A 15263-nucleotide genomic window follows, 5' to 3' on the forward strand; every position below is an offset into this window, starting at 1 on the left:
GAACTGAGGCAAAAGTAGTTGCAGAATTTATTGCGGATTGTTATTTCTCTAATAATCATCTACTTTTGGTTTGCTCCTTCTTTTCTTTTATCTCCTTATACTGTAAATCAACAAATTTTGGCCGATGAGAAATATAAACCTCTCTATTAGAGAGGTTAAGATGCACGTTATTTCCGACGTGACGCGCAATTTCACGTCAAATTTGAAATCGATCGGTATTTTTGCTCGCACATGCATCCATTGCTCAATCATGCATCATTTGCCTTATTATGACAAACTTTGGCCTGCGATTTACTTTGGCCGGTTGGTACCAAGCGGCGAAATCAGCGAAATTAAATCGCCAGCGAAAATTAGTTGATTTTAATACAGTAATCGGATTTTCTGGCCTTTTTGTAGTAATACATGTACATTGACCTGTTGAGCCAATGACGACGCCGAATGCATGGTTGCCTGTGGAGCATATTACATAACTTAGCAGTCTCGTAAAATACGTATCCTGTCCGACGGCAAAAGAGTCTGCAGATTTAGTTTTTCTGCGCGTCGACCGGATGTCTGCGACGGGAAAGTTCAGCTCGCGTTATTTGGCTCGCACGTCGAAAAATCAACGCGAGTGACCTGCTGCTCACGTGGAAATTTGGACATTACATAACAGAGGCTGCAGATTTAGTTTTCTGCGCGTCGACGGGATGTCTGTCCTGACGTTCACTGGGACCGGCGCTAACTCTGCCGATCACGGGCGTTCTGGACTCGACGGGATGCCTGTCCTGACGTTTCCTGGGACCGGCTTAGACTCTGCCGATCACGGGCGTTCTGGACTCAACGGGATGTCTGTCCTGACGTTGCCTGGGACCGGCGGACTCTGCCGATCACGGGGGTTCTGGAGTCGACGGGATCTCTCTTCCGACGTTTCCTGTGACCGGCGCTGAATCGCTCGTTCACGCTTATTTTGGAGACGACGGGATCTCTCTTCCAAAGTACATGTATGTTAATGCGGACGCATCCTATCACCTTTTCGGCGTCTATTCTAATTTAATTTCCTCCTCGTCTCCCTATTTCTTTCCAAATCTCCCTCTACATCAGGGAGTCGTATACATAATACGACGAATATTGGTACGGTACGGGACAGATACAGGAGCCCGCAAATATTGTGGACAGCTGTTATGTACAATCCTGTAGAGCCTTTGTAGTCACAGATACGGGGCAGATACGGGACAGATACGGGACAGATACGGGATAGCTCCAGCCGTGACACAAACAAACAAACAAACAAACACACAAACACCAAATTAAAGCTGTGTGGACCCTGGCTAGCGCCAGACGTTACTGAAGTAACGTCTTCTGCATAGGTACGGGAATTAAAACTGTTCTTTGTACGGTATAAGTAAAGAGTTTCGTTTTTTTCGCTATGTTTGTTAGTTGGTAGGTATTGATATTGGTATTGATTTATTTGAATTCGGTATCTCAACAGTACATTGTACAACTTGGGAAGATCCGAATGACATAGATACATAAACATAAAAGTGGAGTAGGTGCTACAGCGGATCATTTTATCGCAGATTGTGGGACTAAACTAATACCAGTATGCAAGTACACAAGAAATGAAAGCTGAATAAATACGACTGCATGATATTGGAGAAAAGCACCAATTAGAGCAAAACAAAGCGACACATCACTCATCGAAAACATTTTCAAAAAGGAGCTATTTTAACCGGGTACATTGTGGCCCGTCATTAAGAAGAGTTACATGTAGTTGAATGTTTGTCATTCCTGAAGATGGGCCTTGCCCGAAAATTCGAATAATTTTAATATACGGTAGTTCCGCGCATATACATGTATGTATAAGCCCATGCGCTAATATACGAAATATTGCATTTTCCGGGGAAAAAATTAGTAATAATGGTTCGTTTTTTAGCCCTGGGCCTATATTCGAATTTTGAAGGCAGCTGGCACGCGAAAAAGTACAAGTCCGTGCGCGGTTGTCCGCTTACCGTAGGTACCGGTACTGGTAATGTAGTCTGCACTGACATGCTGTACTATCGCCTCGGTTCCGTAACGGTGTTTGGGTCTGCTTATTAGCCCATGGGCCTATAAACGGAGGTGGGCTTACATGTATATCCGGATATAGGCCCATGGGCTTATATGCGCGGAACTACGGTACTCCAAGTTGGAAGGTTGTTGGTTTGCGCTAGGCCATGACGGATTATGCTAGCATAATTTTTCGCATAATTCCTACCAAAATCGAATAATCGCATAATTCGAGGCAAATTGCATACGAATCGCATAAATTGGAATAACTGTGAACACACAATACAGGAAAGAACCCATACCGTTAGATAGATATTTGTTACTCACATCTTGGAGCGTATCTGGAATAACCTTCCCGGCGGAGTTAACTAAGTAGCAATAATCAGGCCTAGGCTAGAGTCGTAGAGAGTCAGTAAAGTTGCAGCGATTGTTCCCTCATCTGACGGCTACAGCTTGATTTTTCCAGTTTTGAGTCGACTCTTTACGACCTAAAAAGCAAAAAACGAGAAGTACTGTAAATCGACAAATTTTGGCCGGTGAGAAACTTTGGCGATCTCCAAATGAAACCTTTGGCCGTGATCAAACTTTGGCCGATTGGGGTTCAATCTTGCATCATTTGACTCTATGACAAACTTTGGCCTGCGATTTACTTTGGCCGGTTGGCACCAAGCGGCGAATTCAGCGAAATGAAATCGCCAGCGAAAATTAGTTGATTTACAGTACTACATGTACATGTAGTAGTCCTCTAATCGGACAGCTTTCCGGAACCGGATAGATACTGTATCCGATTTTGGGGGCATACATGTATTGGGATTCTTGTCGTGTGTGTTACTTCTGAGAAACTGTTACATGAAAACTGACTGTACTGAGTGTACTCACATTGTTGGATGACGAAGAGCATAGTTTCCTTGACCATAATCTAGTTTCCTGTTTGATCTCATCCTGCTACTTTTATCAATCACCGCAACGAGCTCCAACGGTGCCCGATCCTTCTCACTGACTTCTCCCCCTTCATCCTCCTGGCACTGGGGCGCTTGAATACTAACCACCACCCAACTTGTCTCCTTGCTAGCGTGCTGATACTCGTTGAAGTCTGACTTGCAGACTAGTTCGATTGCCTTCGATACCTGCGCTGCTGAGGCATCTGCGGAAGCCATTATGAGATGCCTCCGCGCTCCGGGCTCCTGTCAGGAAGGAGTAGATCTAGCATGCGAAGCTCCGACCGAGAGTGTGGGATGTGATGAAAACTACCGTCCGTGGAGGACAAACAACACAAACGAGTTACGTGCACTGGCCCACTCTCTAGTCTAGGTCTGCATGTCCGTGTGAAGCCTGCACCTACATCATAGTAGATCTACATGACTATTTACTATAATTATTACTGAGTATTAGAACGAGGTCTGTCTCGTTGTCCAGGAAACGACCAATCAGCGACATTCACGCCAAGGGCCTTATCAGAGTTTAAAGCCCGCTCAATCGTAATTTTGCTACTCTTGATGACGCGTCGAGGGCCTTGGATTAGTTTAAAGCCTGCTGAATATACTCTAAACTGGTGCGTACAACTCCCTGTATGCATTATAGTACGGTGCAGACAATGAACACCTGCACGCATGCACAAAATGTACGGTGTACTACTAAAAGCTACGCATTTGAGAAGTGTGTACGGTTTTTGCCTCCCGTGTTCTTTCATCTATACGATTTTCCTTTGTCAACAGCTGGCGGAAACCTATAAAAACCGAAGATCAAAGTCATTAGAGGTATCGACAAGGGGCTCTCAAAGCCCCTAGATAGCTCCAAAGCCGTTCTCAGCTGTGATTTCCAGATAGATATTCTGAGCGGCTGTGCTCAGCAAGCCACCCAAGCAGTCGGCAAAGGACTCTGGGATCTTCTCAGATGTATCGATGTAGTAGTAGACCCCATTGCCAGCGTCACTCAACGCTTGCAACAACGTGGCATTGTGATCAGCACCAAAGCCAAATGTGTAGACACTCGCAGCCACAACGTCACTTAGTTCAGAAGAACCTGCTGAACCTGACAAGGGGCTCTCAAAGCCCCTAGATAGCTCCAAAGCCGTTCTCAGCTGTGATTTCCAGATAGATATTCTGAGCGGCTGTGCTCAGCAAGCCACCCAAGCAGTCGGCAAAGGACTCTGGGATCTTCTCAGATGTATCGATGTAGTAGTAGACCCCATTGCCAGCGTCACTCAACGCTTGCAACAACGTGGCATTGTGATCAGCACCAAAGCCAAATGTGTAGACACTCGCAGCCACAACGTCACTTAGTTCAGAAGAACCTGCTGAACCTGACAAGGGGCTCTCAAAGCCCCTAGATAGCTCCAAAGCCGTTCTCAGCTGTGATTTCCAGATAGATATTCTGAGCGGCTGTGCTCAGCAAGCCACCCAAGCAGTCGGCAAAGGACTCTGGGATCTTCTCAGATGTATCGATGTAGTAGTAGACCCCATTGCCAGCGTCACTCAACGCTTGCAACAACGTGGCATTGTGATCAGCACCAAAGCCAAATGTGTAGACACTCGCAGCCACAACGTCACTTAGTTCAGAAGAACCTGCTGAACCTGACAAGGGGCTCTCAAAGCCCCTAGATAGCTCCAAAGCCGTTCTCAGCTGTGATTTCCAGATAGATATTCTGAGCGGCTGTGCTCAGCAAGCCACCCAAGCAGTCGGCAAAGGACTCTGGGATCTTCTCAGATGTATCGATGTAGTAGTAGACCCCATTGCCAGCGTCACTCAACGCTTGCAACAACGTGGCATTGTGATCAGCACCAAAGCCAAAGGTGTAGATACTCGCAGCCACAACGTCACTTAGTTCAGAAGAACCTGATGGAGGAGTTGGTGTTCAGAAGAACCTGCTGATGGAGGAGTTGGTGCTGGTGGTGGTGGTGGTGGTGGTGGTTGGTGTTCAGGCCCCGTCTGTTGCTGCTGCATCTGAGGCGGCATCTGTTGCGGCTGCATCGGAGGCGGCATTTGTTGCGGCTGCACCTGAGGCGGTATCTGTTGCTGCGGAATCAGAGGCTGCTGCATCGGAGGCGGCATCTGTTGCTGCTGTAGTTGGTTAGTTTGACTCATTGGAAGTGATGACTGGGTAGCAGAGGAAGAGCCAAAAAAAGGGAAAAGATTGACAGGTATCACATGATTGCCCAGCATTGAGCGGCCTCGTTGCGTTAAGCAGGCAATGATGTCTTGCTGTGAGCTTAGGCCCTCATTGGCCATGCCATCCGTCATCAGAAGAATTGATCACACCGTTTTCTTCTACTTTCCGGCACTAGTATCGCTGCCAGCATTCTGTTTCTGCAGGTCTTCAATCATTGCCAATCCTTCCAGAAGTCCACCAGACAGATTGGTGCAGGAACCTGTGTGCAAGCGTTCGATCAGATCAGTAATTTCCGCTTTGCCGCTCGCATCCATCTTCTTGAGTGTACCAGTTGATGTCACATCAAAATCATACAGGTTGACCTCCAGCTTGTCTTTTTTACTCACTGTGAACACACAATACAGGAAAGAACCATAACGTTAGATGGATACCGGTATTTGTTATTCACGTCTTGGAGCGTATGTGGAATAACCTGCCCCGCGGAGTTAGCTAAGTAGCAATAATCAGGCCTAGGCTAGAGTCGTAGAGAGTCAGTAAAGTTGCAGCGATTGTTCCCTCATCTGACGGCTACAGCTTGATTTTTCCGCATAAAATTGGACTAATCCGCCTGTTCGCATCAAATTCCATACAGTTGTACATGTTCTACAAGTACAAGTACAAGTAGACACACCAGGAAGGCGTAGGTTTACGACTCCCTTGATAACATGTCCAGTCCACTACAATCAGTGACCAGGGTGACGGTCATAGCTAGGTCGGACGGTGCTTTGACCCCGTTGAACGTTTGCTACTACAGTACAACGCCCTCTACAAAACAATTCACCTGTTATTTTGCACAGAACAATCATATACATTAGCAGCATATGTGAGCATAATGCCGCATAATATGATAACTTTTTGCATAATAATAGCATAGGCAATTTTTTCAGCAATGCGAAAAGCATAATTTCACGAAAATATTAGCATAATCTGTCAAGGCCTATTGTCGCCTGCTGGCGCTGTGACCAGGTGACTTGGGCACGCAGGAGCACGTGACCGCTTGTTCAACCATGTTCGATTGGGAATAAAGGAGGAACGCTGCATCGCAGCTTTCTCGGACCAAAACCAGTCGACTCAGCGTCCAAAAGACTACAACATATGGGCCAATTGCGGTCATCCGTGCTTTATAAGAACGAAATGGCGCTTTTAGTGACATTTTTGCATTAGGCCTCGACCAAATATGCTAAAAAAAAGAGCATATATGCTCGTCGCATATCAGGGAAAACGTCCATAATATGCCAAAGGCGTAGCAAGATATTCCAAAATATGCCAAAATATGCTCGACATAAGCAGAAAGTGTAGATCATTTCAGTAGAATTACGACCTTGGAATATTCGTTGGCTTCACGGCTATCATGCTTATGGTGCAAATCAAAACACATCCGGAATAGTATGGCTGGGTTTTTTTTTTTTTTTTTTTTTTTTTACTATGTTCACATTCCCAGATCGAAAATAATAAGAAAGACAATGATACTGAGACTAGGACGAACGTGACAACTATTGAGCAGGGGCTGACGCGAGACGCAGCAGTTATGGTGGGGCATTGATGGCTCTGCCGACCTGAGGTCTCGGCATCACGGCCAAAAACACGCACCAAAAACAAAAGATAGAGCTGTACGAGTCAGCAAAATGAAAAGAAAGGAAGGCCTGCAGGGTTAACACCAGCGAGTGTGCGGGAGAAACTGTGAGACTATTAACAAATTACAAGGGCTGTTACTGAGATGAGCATCATCATGGCTGATCATGGTGAGTCGGTTGTCTGAGCCAGTTGTGGTGCATAGATAGGGATAGAGGAGAACGACGAGAGCATCATCATAGCGAGTCGACTGCCCAGAGCCAGTTTGTGCTTCGCAGATGGCGATAAACATTAGTTTTGAATGCTTGTATTCCCTTGCTGTGGGGAGGCTGGGACAGAAGAGCGGCGGGGAGGGAGTTCCAGTCACTGATACTGCAGTGTGGGAACGAGCGCTTTAATGCCAGCGGGACAGATGCAAGCAGCTGGTGTTGGAGCTGGTGATCATGGCCAATGACGCTAACATGCTCGCTGCGAGTTCTGGGGCTGGATGAGGGGAAATGGCGCGGTGGCAAAACAGAGAGTAGCTGCGGAGGGCCAGGCAGGTAATGCAGTTTGTATAGGCAGGCAAGCGAGGTAACAGTCCGACGGATGGCCAGGCTAGGTAATAGTGCACCTGGACCGATGATTCGCAGAGCACAGCGTTGGATATGATCCAGGCGTTGCAGGTAGCTGGGCGGAGCACCTATCCAGATGAGGGGGGCATACTCCATAACTGGTCGAACAAATGCCTTGTATACTGTGGTGCGGCCGGCTGGAGAGAGAATGTGCGCTGCACGGCGCAGGAAGCCCAGGCGTTGTTTGGCTCGAGTGGCAACCTTCCGGAGATGAGTGCTGAATGACAGCTTCGAGTCAAAGGTCACTCCAAGTAAAGAGAGAGCCTTCTCCTCAAGGACAGGAGTGCCGCCGAAGACAATGCGAGGCAAATTGATGGGGGTTCTGCGGAGAGTGGCGGTCATGGCTTGGGACTTCGACGGTTCGAAGGAGATGCGCGATCTGCGGCCCCACTGATGCAAGCGATCCACAGAGGTCTGGAGGCTCAATGCTGCGTCGGCTGGGGATGTGTCGAGGGATATCAGGCTATACAAGGTAGTATCGTCGGCATACGCCTCCAGGTGGGCTCCGGGTGACAGGGTCTCTGAGGCGTCGTTCACGTAAATCAGGAAGAGTGTAGGGCCGAGTATGCTCCCTTGGGGAACTCCTGCTGATATGGTATACAGCGATGAGGTTTGGCCGCCCACCAAGCATTGAATGGACCGTCCACCTAGGTAGGAAGAGAGCCAGGTATGCAGGGGGCCGCCAATGCCAAGATGGCGGACTTTGTGGAGGAGGCCAGCATGGGACACACGGTCGAATGCTCCGGCAATATCCACGGCTAGAATACGTGCTGCACCGCCTCGTCCGACGGCTGTGATCCAGGCGTGGTGTAGAGCCTGTAGCGCATCTGAGGTCCCGAGGCGGCGACGAAACCCGAACTGGTGGGGTGTCAGGAGTTTGTAACGCTCAAGGTGATTCATGAGCTGACGATTGATAACGCTCTCCATGATCTTAGAGATTATGCTCAGCAGTGAAACTGGACGATAATTCCTTAGGGCGGATCGTGAAGATCGCTTGTGGATTGGAACCACGCTGGCAGTCTTCCACATTTGTGGCTGGACTCCGTGCTGGAAGCAAAGAGCAAAGAGCCGCCACAGTGGCTTGGCAAGTTCTCTAGCGCATTCCTTCAAAACACGAGCGGAAATACCGTCGGGTCCAGTCGCCTTTGAGGCATCCAGGCGAGCTAAATGCCGGTGGACTGCATCGGGGCGAAAGTGGACTGTCGTTAGTGCAGGTGCGTCAGCGAATGCCGTGTCCGGTAAGTCCAACGTGGTTAGGTCGCGGCCTTGCACACTGCACTTGTGGGAAAAGAAACGTGCGAAAGCCTCCGATTTCTCATAGCTTGTGGCCCTCTCGCAACCTACACTATCAACGAGCAGGGGAATGTCAGTGTTCCGACCCTCGCCACAAGCGCATTTTAGCTTCGTCCACCATTCCTTCTCCTTCAAGGACCCATTCGACAAGCTATGTCTGAGGCTGTTCTCTTTGGAAACTCTAGATCTAGCGAGGACTGCGATAGCATTGTTTACAGAACGGGTAAACTCATGTTTCAGTGCAAAATCGTGAGGGTGTGTCCCCAGCAACCGTGGCGATAGTGTTTATCCATGTGGAAATGTAGCAAACGCCTCAACCATTCCAAATTCATCCATAAAAGGCATTTCTGAACGCATTTTGTCCATAATAATGAATGTTTTGTCCTCATTTTCTTCAGAATATTTGAATTATATGCTGGCTTCATTCCAATATTCCCTTTGTCGCTCAATATGCCATATACATGTATGAACTGTCTCACGAAATATGCGGAAATATGCGCCAGCATATTTGGTCGAGGCCTATTTTGCATACAAATCCCTATCTAGTAGGGCGCAGTCAACCAGTTTCGGTGGAAGTGCGCGAGTTCGATTGGGATTCAAGTAGGAAGGGAGCGTCTCAGCTTTCTGGGGCCAAGACCATTCGACTCAGCACCCCGAAGACTACAACTGGTGAAATTTTATTCCCGTAGCTATGCAGAAGACGTTACTTCAGTAACGTCTGGCGCTAGCCAGGGTCCACACAGCTTTAATTCCCGTAGCTATGCAGAAGACGTTACTTCAGTAACGTCTGGCGCTAGCCAGGGTCCACACAGCTTTAATTTGGTGTTTGTTTGTTTGTTTGTGTCACGCCTGGCGCTATCCCGTATCTGTCCCGTACCGTATCGCACAGCTGGCCATTTGCTGGCTCCCGTATCTGTCCCGTACCGTACCGTACCATCAAACACAGCTGGCTACAAACAGCTGGCCACAATATTATGTACATGTATACGACTCCCTGTGTGTTGCAACTGTGCTTGAAGGGGACGGTTGCACTTTTTGTAGCTCTGTTTTATCTGAGTTTTCAGTCGTTCCTCTTACTAGTCTTGCCAAGGGGGTGGCTCGGGGTCCACCAGAGTTGCCCCTGGCGTATTTCTGAATTTGCTGGGGCGAGGGTTCTGCGACGCGGTCGCCAAGGCAGTGTCTTTTCAGTCACGACCGTTGTCGTCCTCGTCTCTCCATTCGCGGTGGTGCAGCTGACCCCCGAATGGTTTCAAACTGCAAAGCTCGGAGGAGTACAGTGGTGGCAGAGGCATGAGCTGTGAGTGGAGACGGTTGCTGGAGATGGATGGTGATGCAGGGAGAAGAGTTACGCTGCCTGACGCCGCGTGGGAAATTGTTTGAACCTGCAATTTCAGTTCGAGCGCGGTGGACTTCTAGACGATGTGTCCTCATGGCTGTTTTTCAACGCTTGGCCTATCGCTGATATCCCTGCGTGGGATGTTCTTCCAGTGGAGTCCAGGTGGGACTTCGGGTGCCCACACTCCATCACCTGGTTGATTGTTTCGGAACTGCAAACATAATTATTGTTTCCTATTTTGTGCGCATCTCTTGTCATCTCTCTTTTTTATATGTCGCACACCAGATGTACTACTATCGCCGTCTTTCTCTTGCTTTCTCTCCCTGCTTGCTGTTTTTTTGTTTCTGTTGCCACTGTCCCTCATCATACCCATGCTTGGGTGGTGGGCGGCGTGACCCGTTAGGGTAGCTGCCAATACAGTACGACTCCCTGATGTATAGAGAGACTTTCTGGAAAGAAATAGGGAGACGAGGAGGAAATGAAATTAGAATGGATGTTAGTTGCCGAATAGGTGATAGGATGCGTCAGCAAAAACATACTTTGGAAGAGATATCCCGTCGTCTCCAAAATAGGCGTGAACGGGCGAGTCAGCGCCGGTCACAGGAAACGTCGGCAGAGTGATCCCGTCGACTCCAGAACGCGCGTGCTCGGCAGAGTCAGCGCCTTCCTAGGAAACATTTCCATCAGTTCCCACAACATGCACGATGAGCTAAGTAACAAAGCATAGCGTAGGGCCCTGAGCTTCTAAGCTCTCTCGTTTGGTGTTTGTTTGTTTGTTTGTTTGTGTGTTTGTGTCACGCCTGGCGCTATCCCGTATCTGTCCCGTACCGTACCATACCAGCAAAGACAGCTGGCCACAATACTTTTATTTGTTTGTGCCATCGACATGCATGCCTGGCGCTATCCCGTACCTGTCCCGTACCATCAAGAGTACGGTACCATCAAGAGAATGAGTATATATGCGAAGTGTATCGGGGGAATGCATTCAGTGCAGTAACATTTTGTGTGGATTTGTGTGCGAGGCCGAGATCCCACTAGCAGGCTGGCTGGGCCGCCTGTCGACCAGCCCGGGAATGGCATGTAGGCCGATAGCATATTAATTATAACGTATATACAGTCGTGTAGATGTATAGCAGGGAGTCATATTATGTAAACGACTCCCTGCTGTATGGGGAGATTTTCTGGAAAGAAATACGAAGTAGGGAGACGAGTAAATGCAATCAGAATGGATGTTAGTTGCCGTCAGTATGATAATAAGAAGAAGAAGAACGCCCGTGATCGGCAGAGTCAGCGCTGGGGCCAGGAAACGTCAGGACCGACATCCCGTCGACTTCAGAACGCCCGTGATCGGCAGAGTCAGCGCCAGTCCCATACCTTTGCAGCAGACGTTACTTCGGTAACTCATTGAAATGTTCTTGCAATACAATGATGTAGCTAATAAAAGGAAAAAGCATTTCCATCAGTTCTAACAACATGCACGACGAGCTAGGCAACAAAGCATAGCGCAGGGCCCTGAGCTTCCAAGCTCTCTCGTTTTTTGCCTTAACTTCCCCTTTTAAGACCTAAAAAGCAAAAACGGGAAGTACATGTAGGCCTCTTATCGGACACCTTTCCGGAACCGGATAGATATCCGATTTTGGGAGCATATTGGATTTCTTGTCATAACTTCTTAGAAACTGTTACATGAAAAACTGGCTGTACTGAATGTACTCCGGACATTGTTGGAAGACGAAGAGCATAGTTTCCTTGACCATAATTTCTACATGTAGTTTCCTGTTAGAACTCATGCTGCCGCTTTTATCAATCACGGCAACGAGCTCCAACGGTGCCCCATCCTTCTCACTGACTTCTCCCTCTTCACCCTCCTGGCACTGAGGCGCTTGGATACTAACCACAACCCAACGTTTCTCCTTGCTAGCGTGCTGATACTCGTTGAACTCTGACTTGCAGACTAGTCCGATTTCCTTCGATACCTGCGCTGCTGAGGCATCTCCGGAAGCCATTATGCGATGCCTCCGGGCTCCTGTCAGGTAGGAGTAGATCTAGCATGCGAAGCTCCTACCGAGAGTGTGGGATGTTGTTATGAAAACTACCGTCCGTGGAGAACAAACAACACAAACTTGCACTGGCCCACTCTCTAGCTCTGCAATAGACTGCATGTCCGTGTGCAGCCTGCACCTACATGTACATGTACAGCTACATCGTTAGTAGATCTACATGACTGGAATACTGATACAGTACTGTCAGTAGTACTCAGTCATGTACCCCGCCGTGCATACTGCACTGAGAACACAGGACTGAAGTGAAATAAAGATTATTCCCGTAGCTATGCAGAAGACGTTACTTTTTTTTCTTTTCTTTTTTTTTACTATGTTCACATTCCCAGCTCGAAAATAATAAGAAAGACAATGATACTGAGACTAGGACGAACGTGACAACTATTGAGCAGGGGCTGACGCGAGACGCAGCAGTGATGGTGGGGCATTGATGGCTCTGCCGACCTGAGGTCTCGGCATCACGGCCAAAAACACGCACCAAAAACAAAAGATAGAGCTGTACGAGTCAGCAAAATGAAAAGAAAGGAAGGCCTGCAGGGTTAACACCAGCGAGTGTGCGGGAGAAACTGTGAGACTATTAACAAATTACAAGGGCTGTTACTGAGATGAGCATCATCATGGCTGATCATGGTGAGTCGGTTGTCTGAGCCAGTTGTGGTGCATAGATAGGGATAGAGGAGAACGACGAGAGCATCATCATAGCGAGTCGACTGCCCAGAGCCAGTTTGTGCTTCGCAGATGGCGATAAACATTAGTTTTGAATGCTTGTATTCCCTTGCTGTGGGGAGGCTGGGACAGAAGAGCGGCGGGGAGGGAGTTCCAGTCACTGATACTGCAGTGTGGGAACGAGCGCTTTAATGCCAGCGGGACAGATGCAAGCAGCTGGTGTTGGAGCTGGTGATCATGGCCAATGACGCTAACATGCTCGCTGCGAGTTCTGGGGCTGGATGAGGGGAAATGGCGCGGTGGCAAAACAGAGAGTAGCTGCGGAGGGCCAGGCAGGTAATGCAGTTTGTATAGGCAGGCAAGCGAGGTAACAGTCCGACGGATGGCCAGGCTAGGTAATAGTGCACCTGGACCGATGATTCGCAGAGCACAGCGTTGGATATGATCCAGGCGTTGCAGGTAGCTGGGCGGAGCACCTATCCAGATGAGGGGGGCATACTCCATAACTGGTCGAACAAATGCCTTGTATACTGTGGTGCGGCCGGCTGGAGAGAGAATGTGCGCTGCACGGCGCAGGAAGCCCAGGCGTTGTTTGGCTCGAGTGGCAACCTTCCGGAGATGAGTGCTGAATGACAGCTTCGAGTCAAAGGTCACTCCAAGTAAAGAGAGAGCCTTCTCCTCAAGGACAGGAGTGCCGCCGAAGACAATGCGAGGCAAATTGATGGGGGTTCTGCGGAGAGTGGCGGTCATGGCTTGGGACTTCGACGGTTCGAAGGAGATGCGCCATCTGCGGCCCCACTGATGCAAGCGATCCACAGAAGTCTGGAGGCTCAATGCTGCGTCGGCTGGGGATGTGTCGAGGGATATCAGGCTATACAAGGTAGTATCGTCGGCATACGCCTCCAGGTGGGCTCCGGGTGACAGGGTCTCTGAGGCGTCGTTCACGTAAATCAGGAAGAGTGTAGGGCCGAGTATGCTCCCTTGGGGAACTCCTGCTGATATGGTATACAGCGATGAGGTTTGGCCGCCCACCAAGCATTGAATGGACCGTCCACCTAGGTAGGAAGAGAGCCAGGTATGCAGGGGGCCGCCAATGCCAAGATGGCGGACTTTGTGGAGGAGGCCAGCATGGGACACACGGTCGAATGCTCCGGCAATATCCACGGCTAGAATACGTGCTGCACCGCCTCGTCCGACGGCTGTGATCCAGGCGTGGTGTAGAGCCTGTAGCGCATCTGAGGTCCCGAGGCGGCGACGAAACCCGAACTGGTGGGGTGTCAGGAGTTTGTAACGCTCAAGGTGATTCATGAGCTGACGATTGATAACGCTCTCCATGATCTTAGAGATTATGCTCAGCAGTGAAACTGGACGATAATTCCTTAGGGCGGATCGTGAAGATCGCTTGTGGATTGGAACCACGCTGGCAGTCTTCCACATTTGTGGCTGGACTCCGTGCTGGAAGCAAAGAGCAAAGAGCCGCCACAGTGGCTTGGCAAGTTCTCTAGCGCATTCCTTCAAAACACGAGCGGAAATACCGTCGGGTCCAGTCGCCTTTGAGGCATCCAGGCGAGCTAAATGCCGGTGGACTGCATCGGGGCGAAAGTGGACTGTCGTTAGTGCAGGTGCGTCAGCGAATGCCGTGTCCGGTAAGTCCAACGTGGTTAGGTCGCGGCCTTGCACACTGCACTTGTGGGAAAAGAAACGTGCGAAAGCCTCCGATTTCTCATAGCTTGTGGCCCTCTCGCAACCTACACTATCAACGAGCAGGGGAATGTCAGTGTTCCGACCCTCGCCACAAGCGCATTTTAGCTTCGTCCACCATTCCTTCTCCTTCAAGGACCCATTCGACAAGCTATGTCTGAGGCTGTTCTCTTTGGAAACTCTAGATCTAGCGAGGACTGCGATAGCATTGTTTACAGAACGGGTAAACTCATGTTTCAGTGCAAAATCGTGAGGGTGTGTCCCCAGCAACCGTGGCGATAGTGTTTATCCATGTGGAAATGTAGCAAACGCCTCAACCATTCCAAATTCATCCATAAAAGGCATTTCTGAACGCATTTTGTCCATAATAATGAATGTTTTGTCCTCATTTTCTTCAGAATATTTGAATTATATGCTGGCTTCATTCCAATATTCCCTTTGTCGCTCAATATGCCATATACATGTATGAACTGTCTCACGAAATATGCGGAAATATGCGCCAGCATATTTGGTCGAGGCCTATTTTGCATACAAATCCCTATCTAGTAGGGCGCAGTCAACCAGTTTCGGTGGAAGTGCGCGAGTTCGATTGGGATTCAAGTAGGAAGGGAGCGTCTCAGCTTTCTGGGGCCAAGACCATTCGACTCAGCACCCCGAAGACTACAACTGGTGAAATTTTATTCCCGTAGCTATGCAGAAGACGTTACTTCAGTAACGTCTGGCGCTAGCCAGGGTCCACACAGCTTTAATTCCCGTAGCTATGCAGAAGACGTTACTTCAGTAACGTCTGGCGCTAGCCAGGGTCCACACAGCTTTAATTTGGTGTTTGTTTGTTTGTTTGTGTCACGCCT

The 15263-nt window shown here is 49.0% G+C and overlaps 1 protein-coding gene across 1 annotated transcript; it reads right to left on the reverse strand.

The window, feature by feature from the left end:
* Positions 1-3840: 3840 nt before the first annotated feature.
* On the reverse strand, positions 3841-5271 carry LOC135804642 (uncharacterized; the record flags this gene model as incomplete). Its single annotated transcript, XM_065318563.1, has 2 exons — positions 3841-4860; positions 5181-5271. Coding segments are annotated over 2 exons (330 nt in total), but the record flags the coding sequence as incomplete, so codon positions are not given.
* Positions 5272-15263: the final 9992 nt, after the last annotated feature.

The sequence above is a fragment of the Sycon ciliatum genome, chromosome 1 (genome assembly GCF_964019385.1).
Source record: "Sycon ciliatum chromosome 1, ocSycCili1.1, whole genome shotgun sequence".
In the NCBI taxonomy this organism is placed as follows: Eukaryota; Metazoa; Porifera; class Calcarea; order Leucosolenida; family Sycettidae; genus Sycon; species Sycon ciliatum.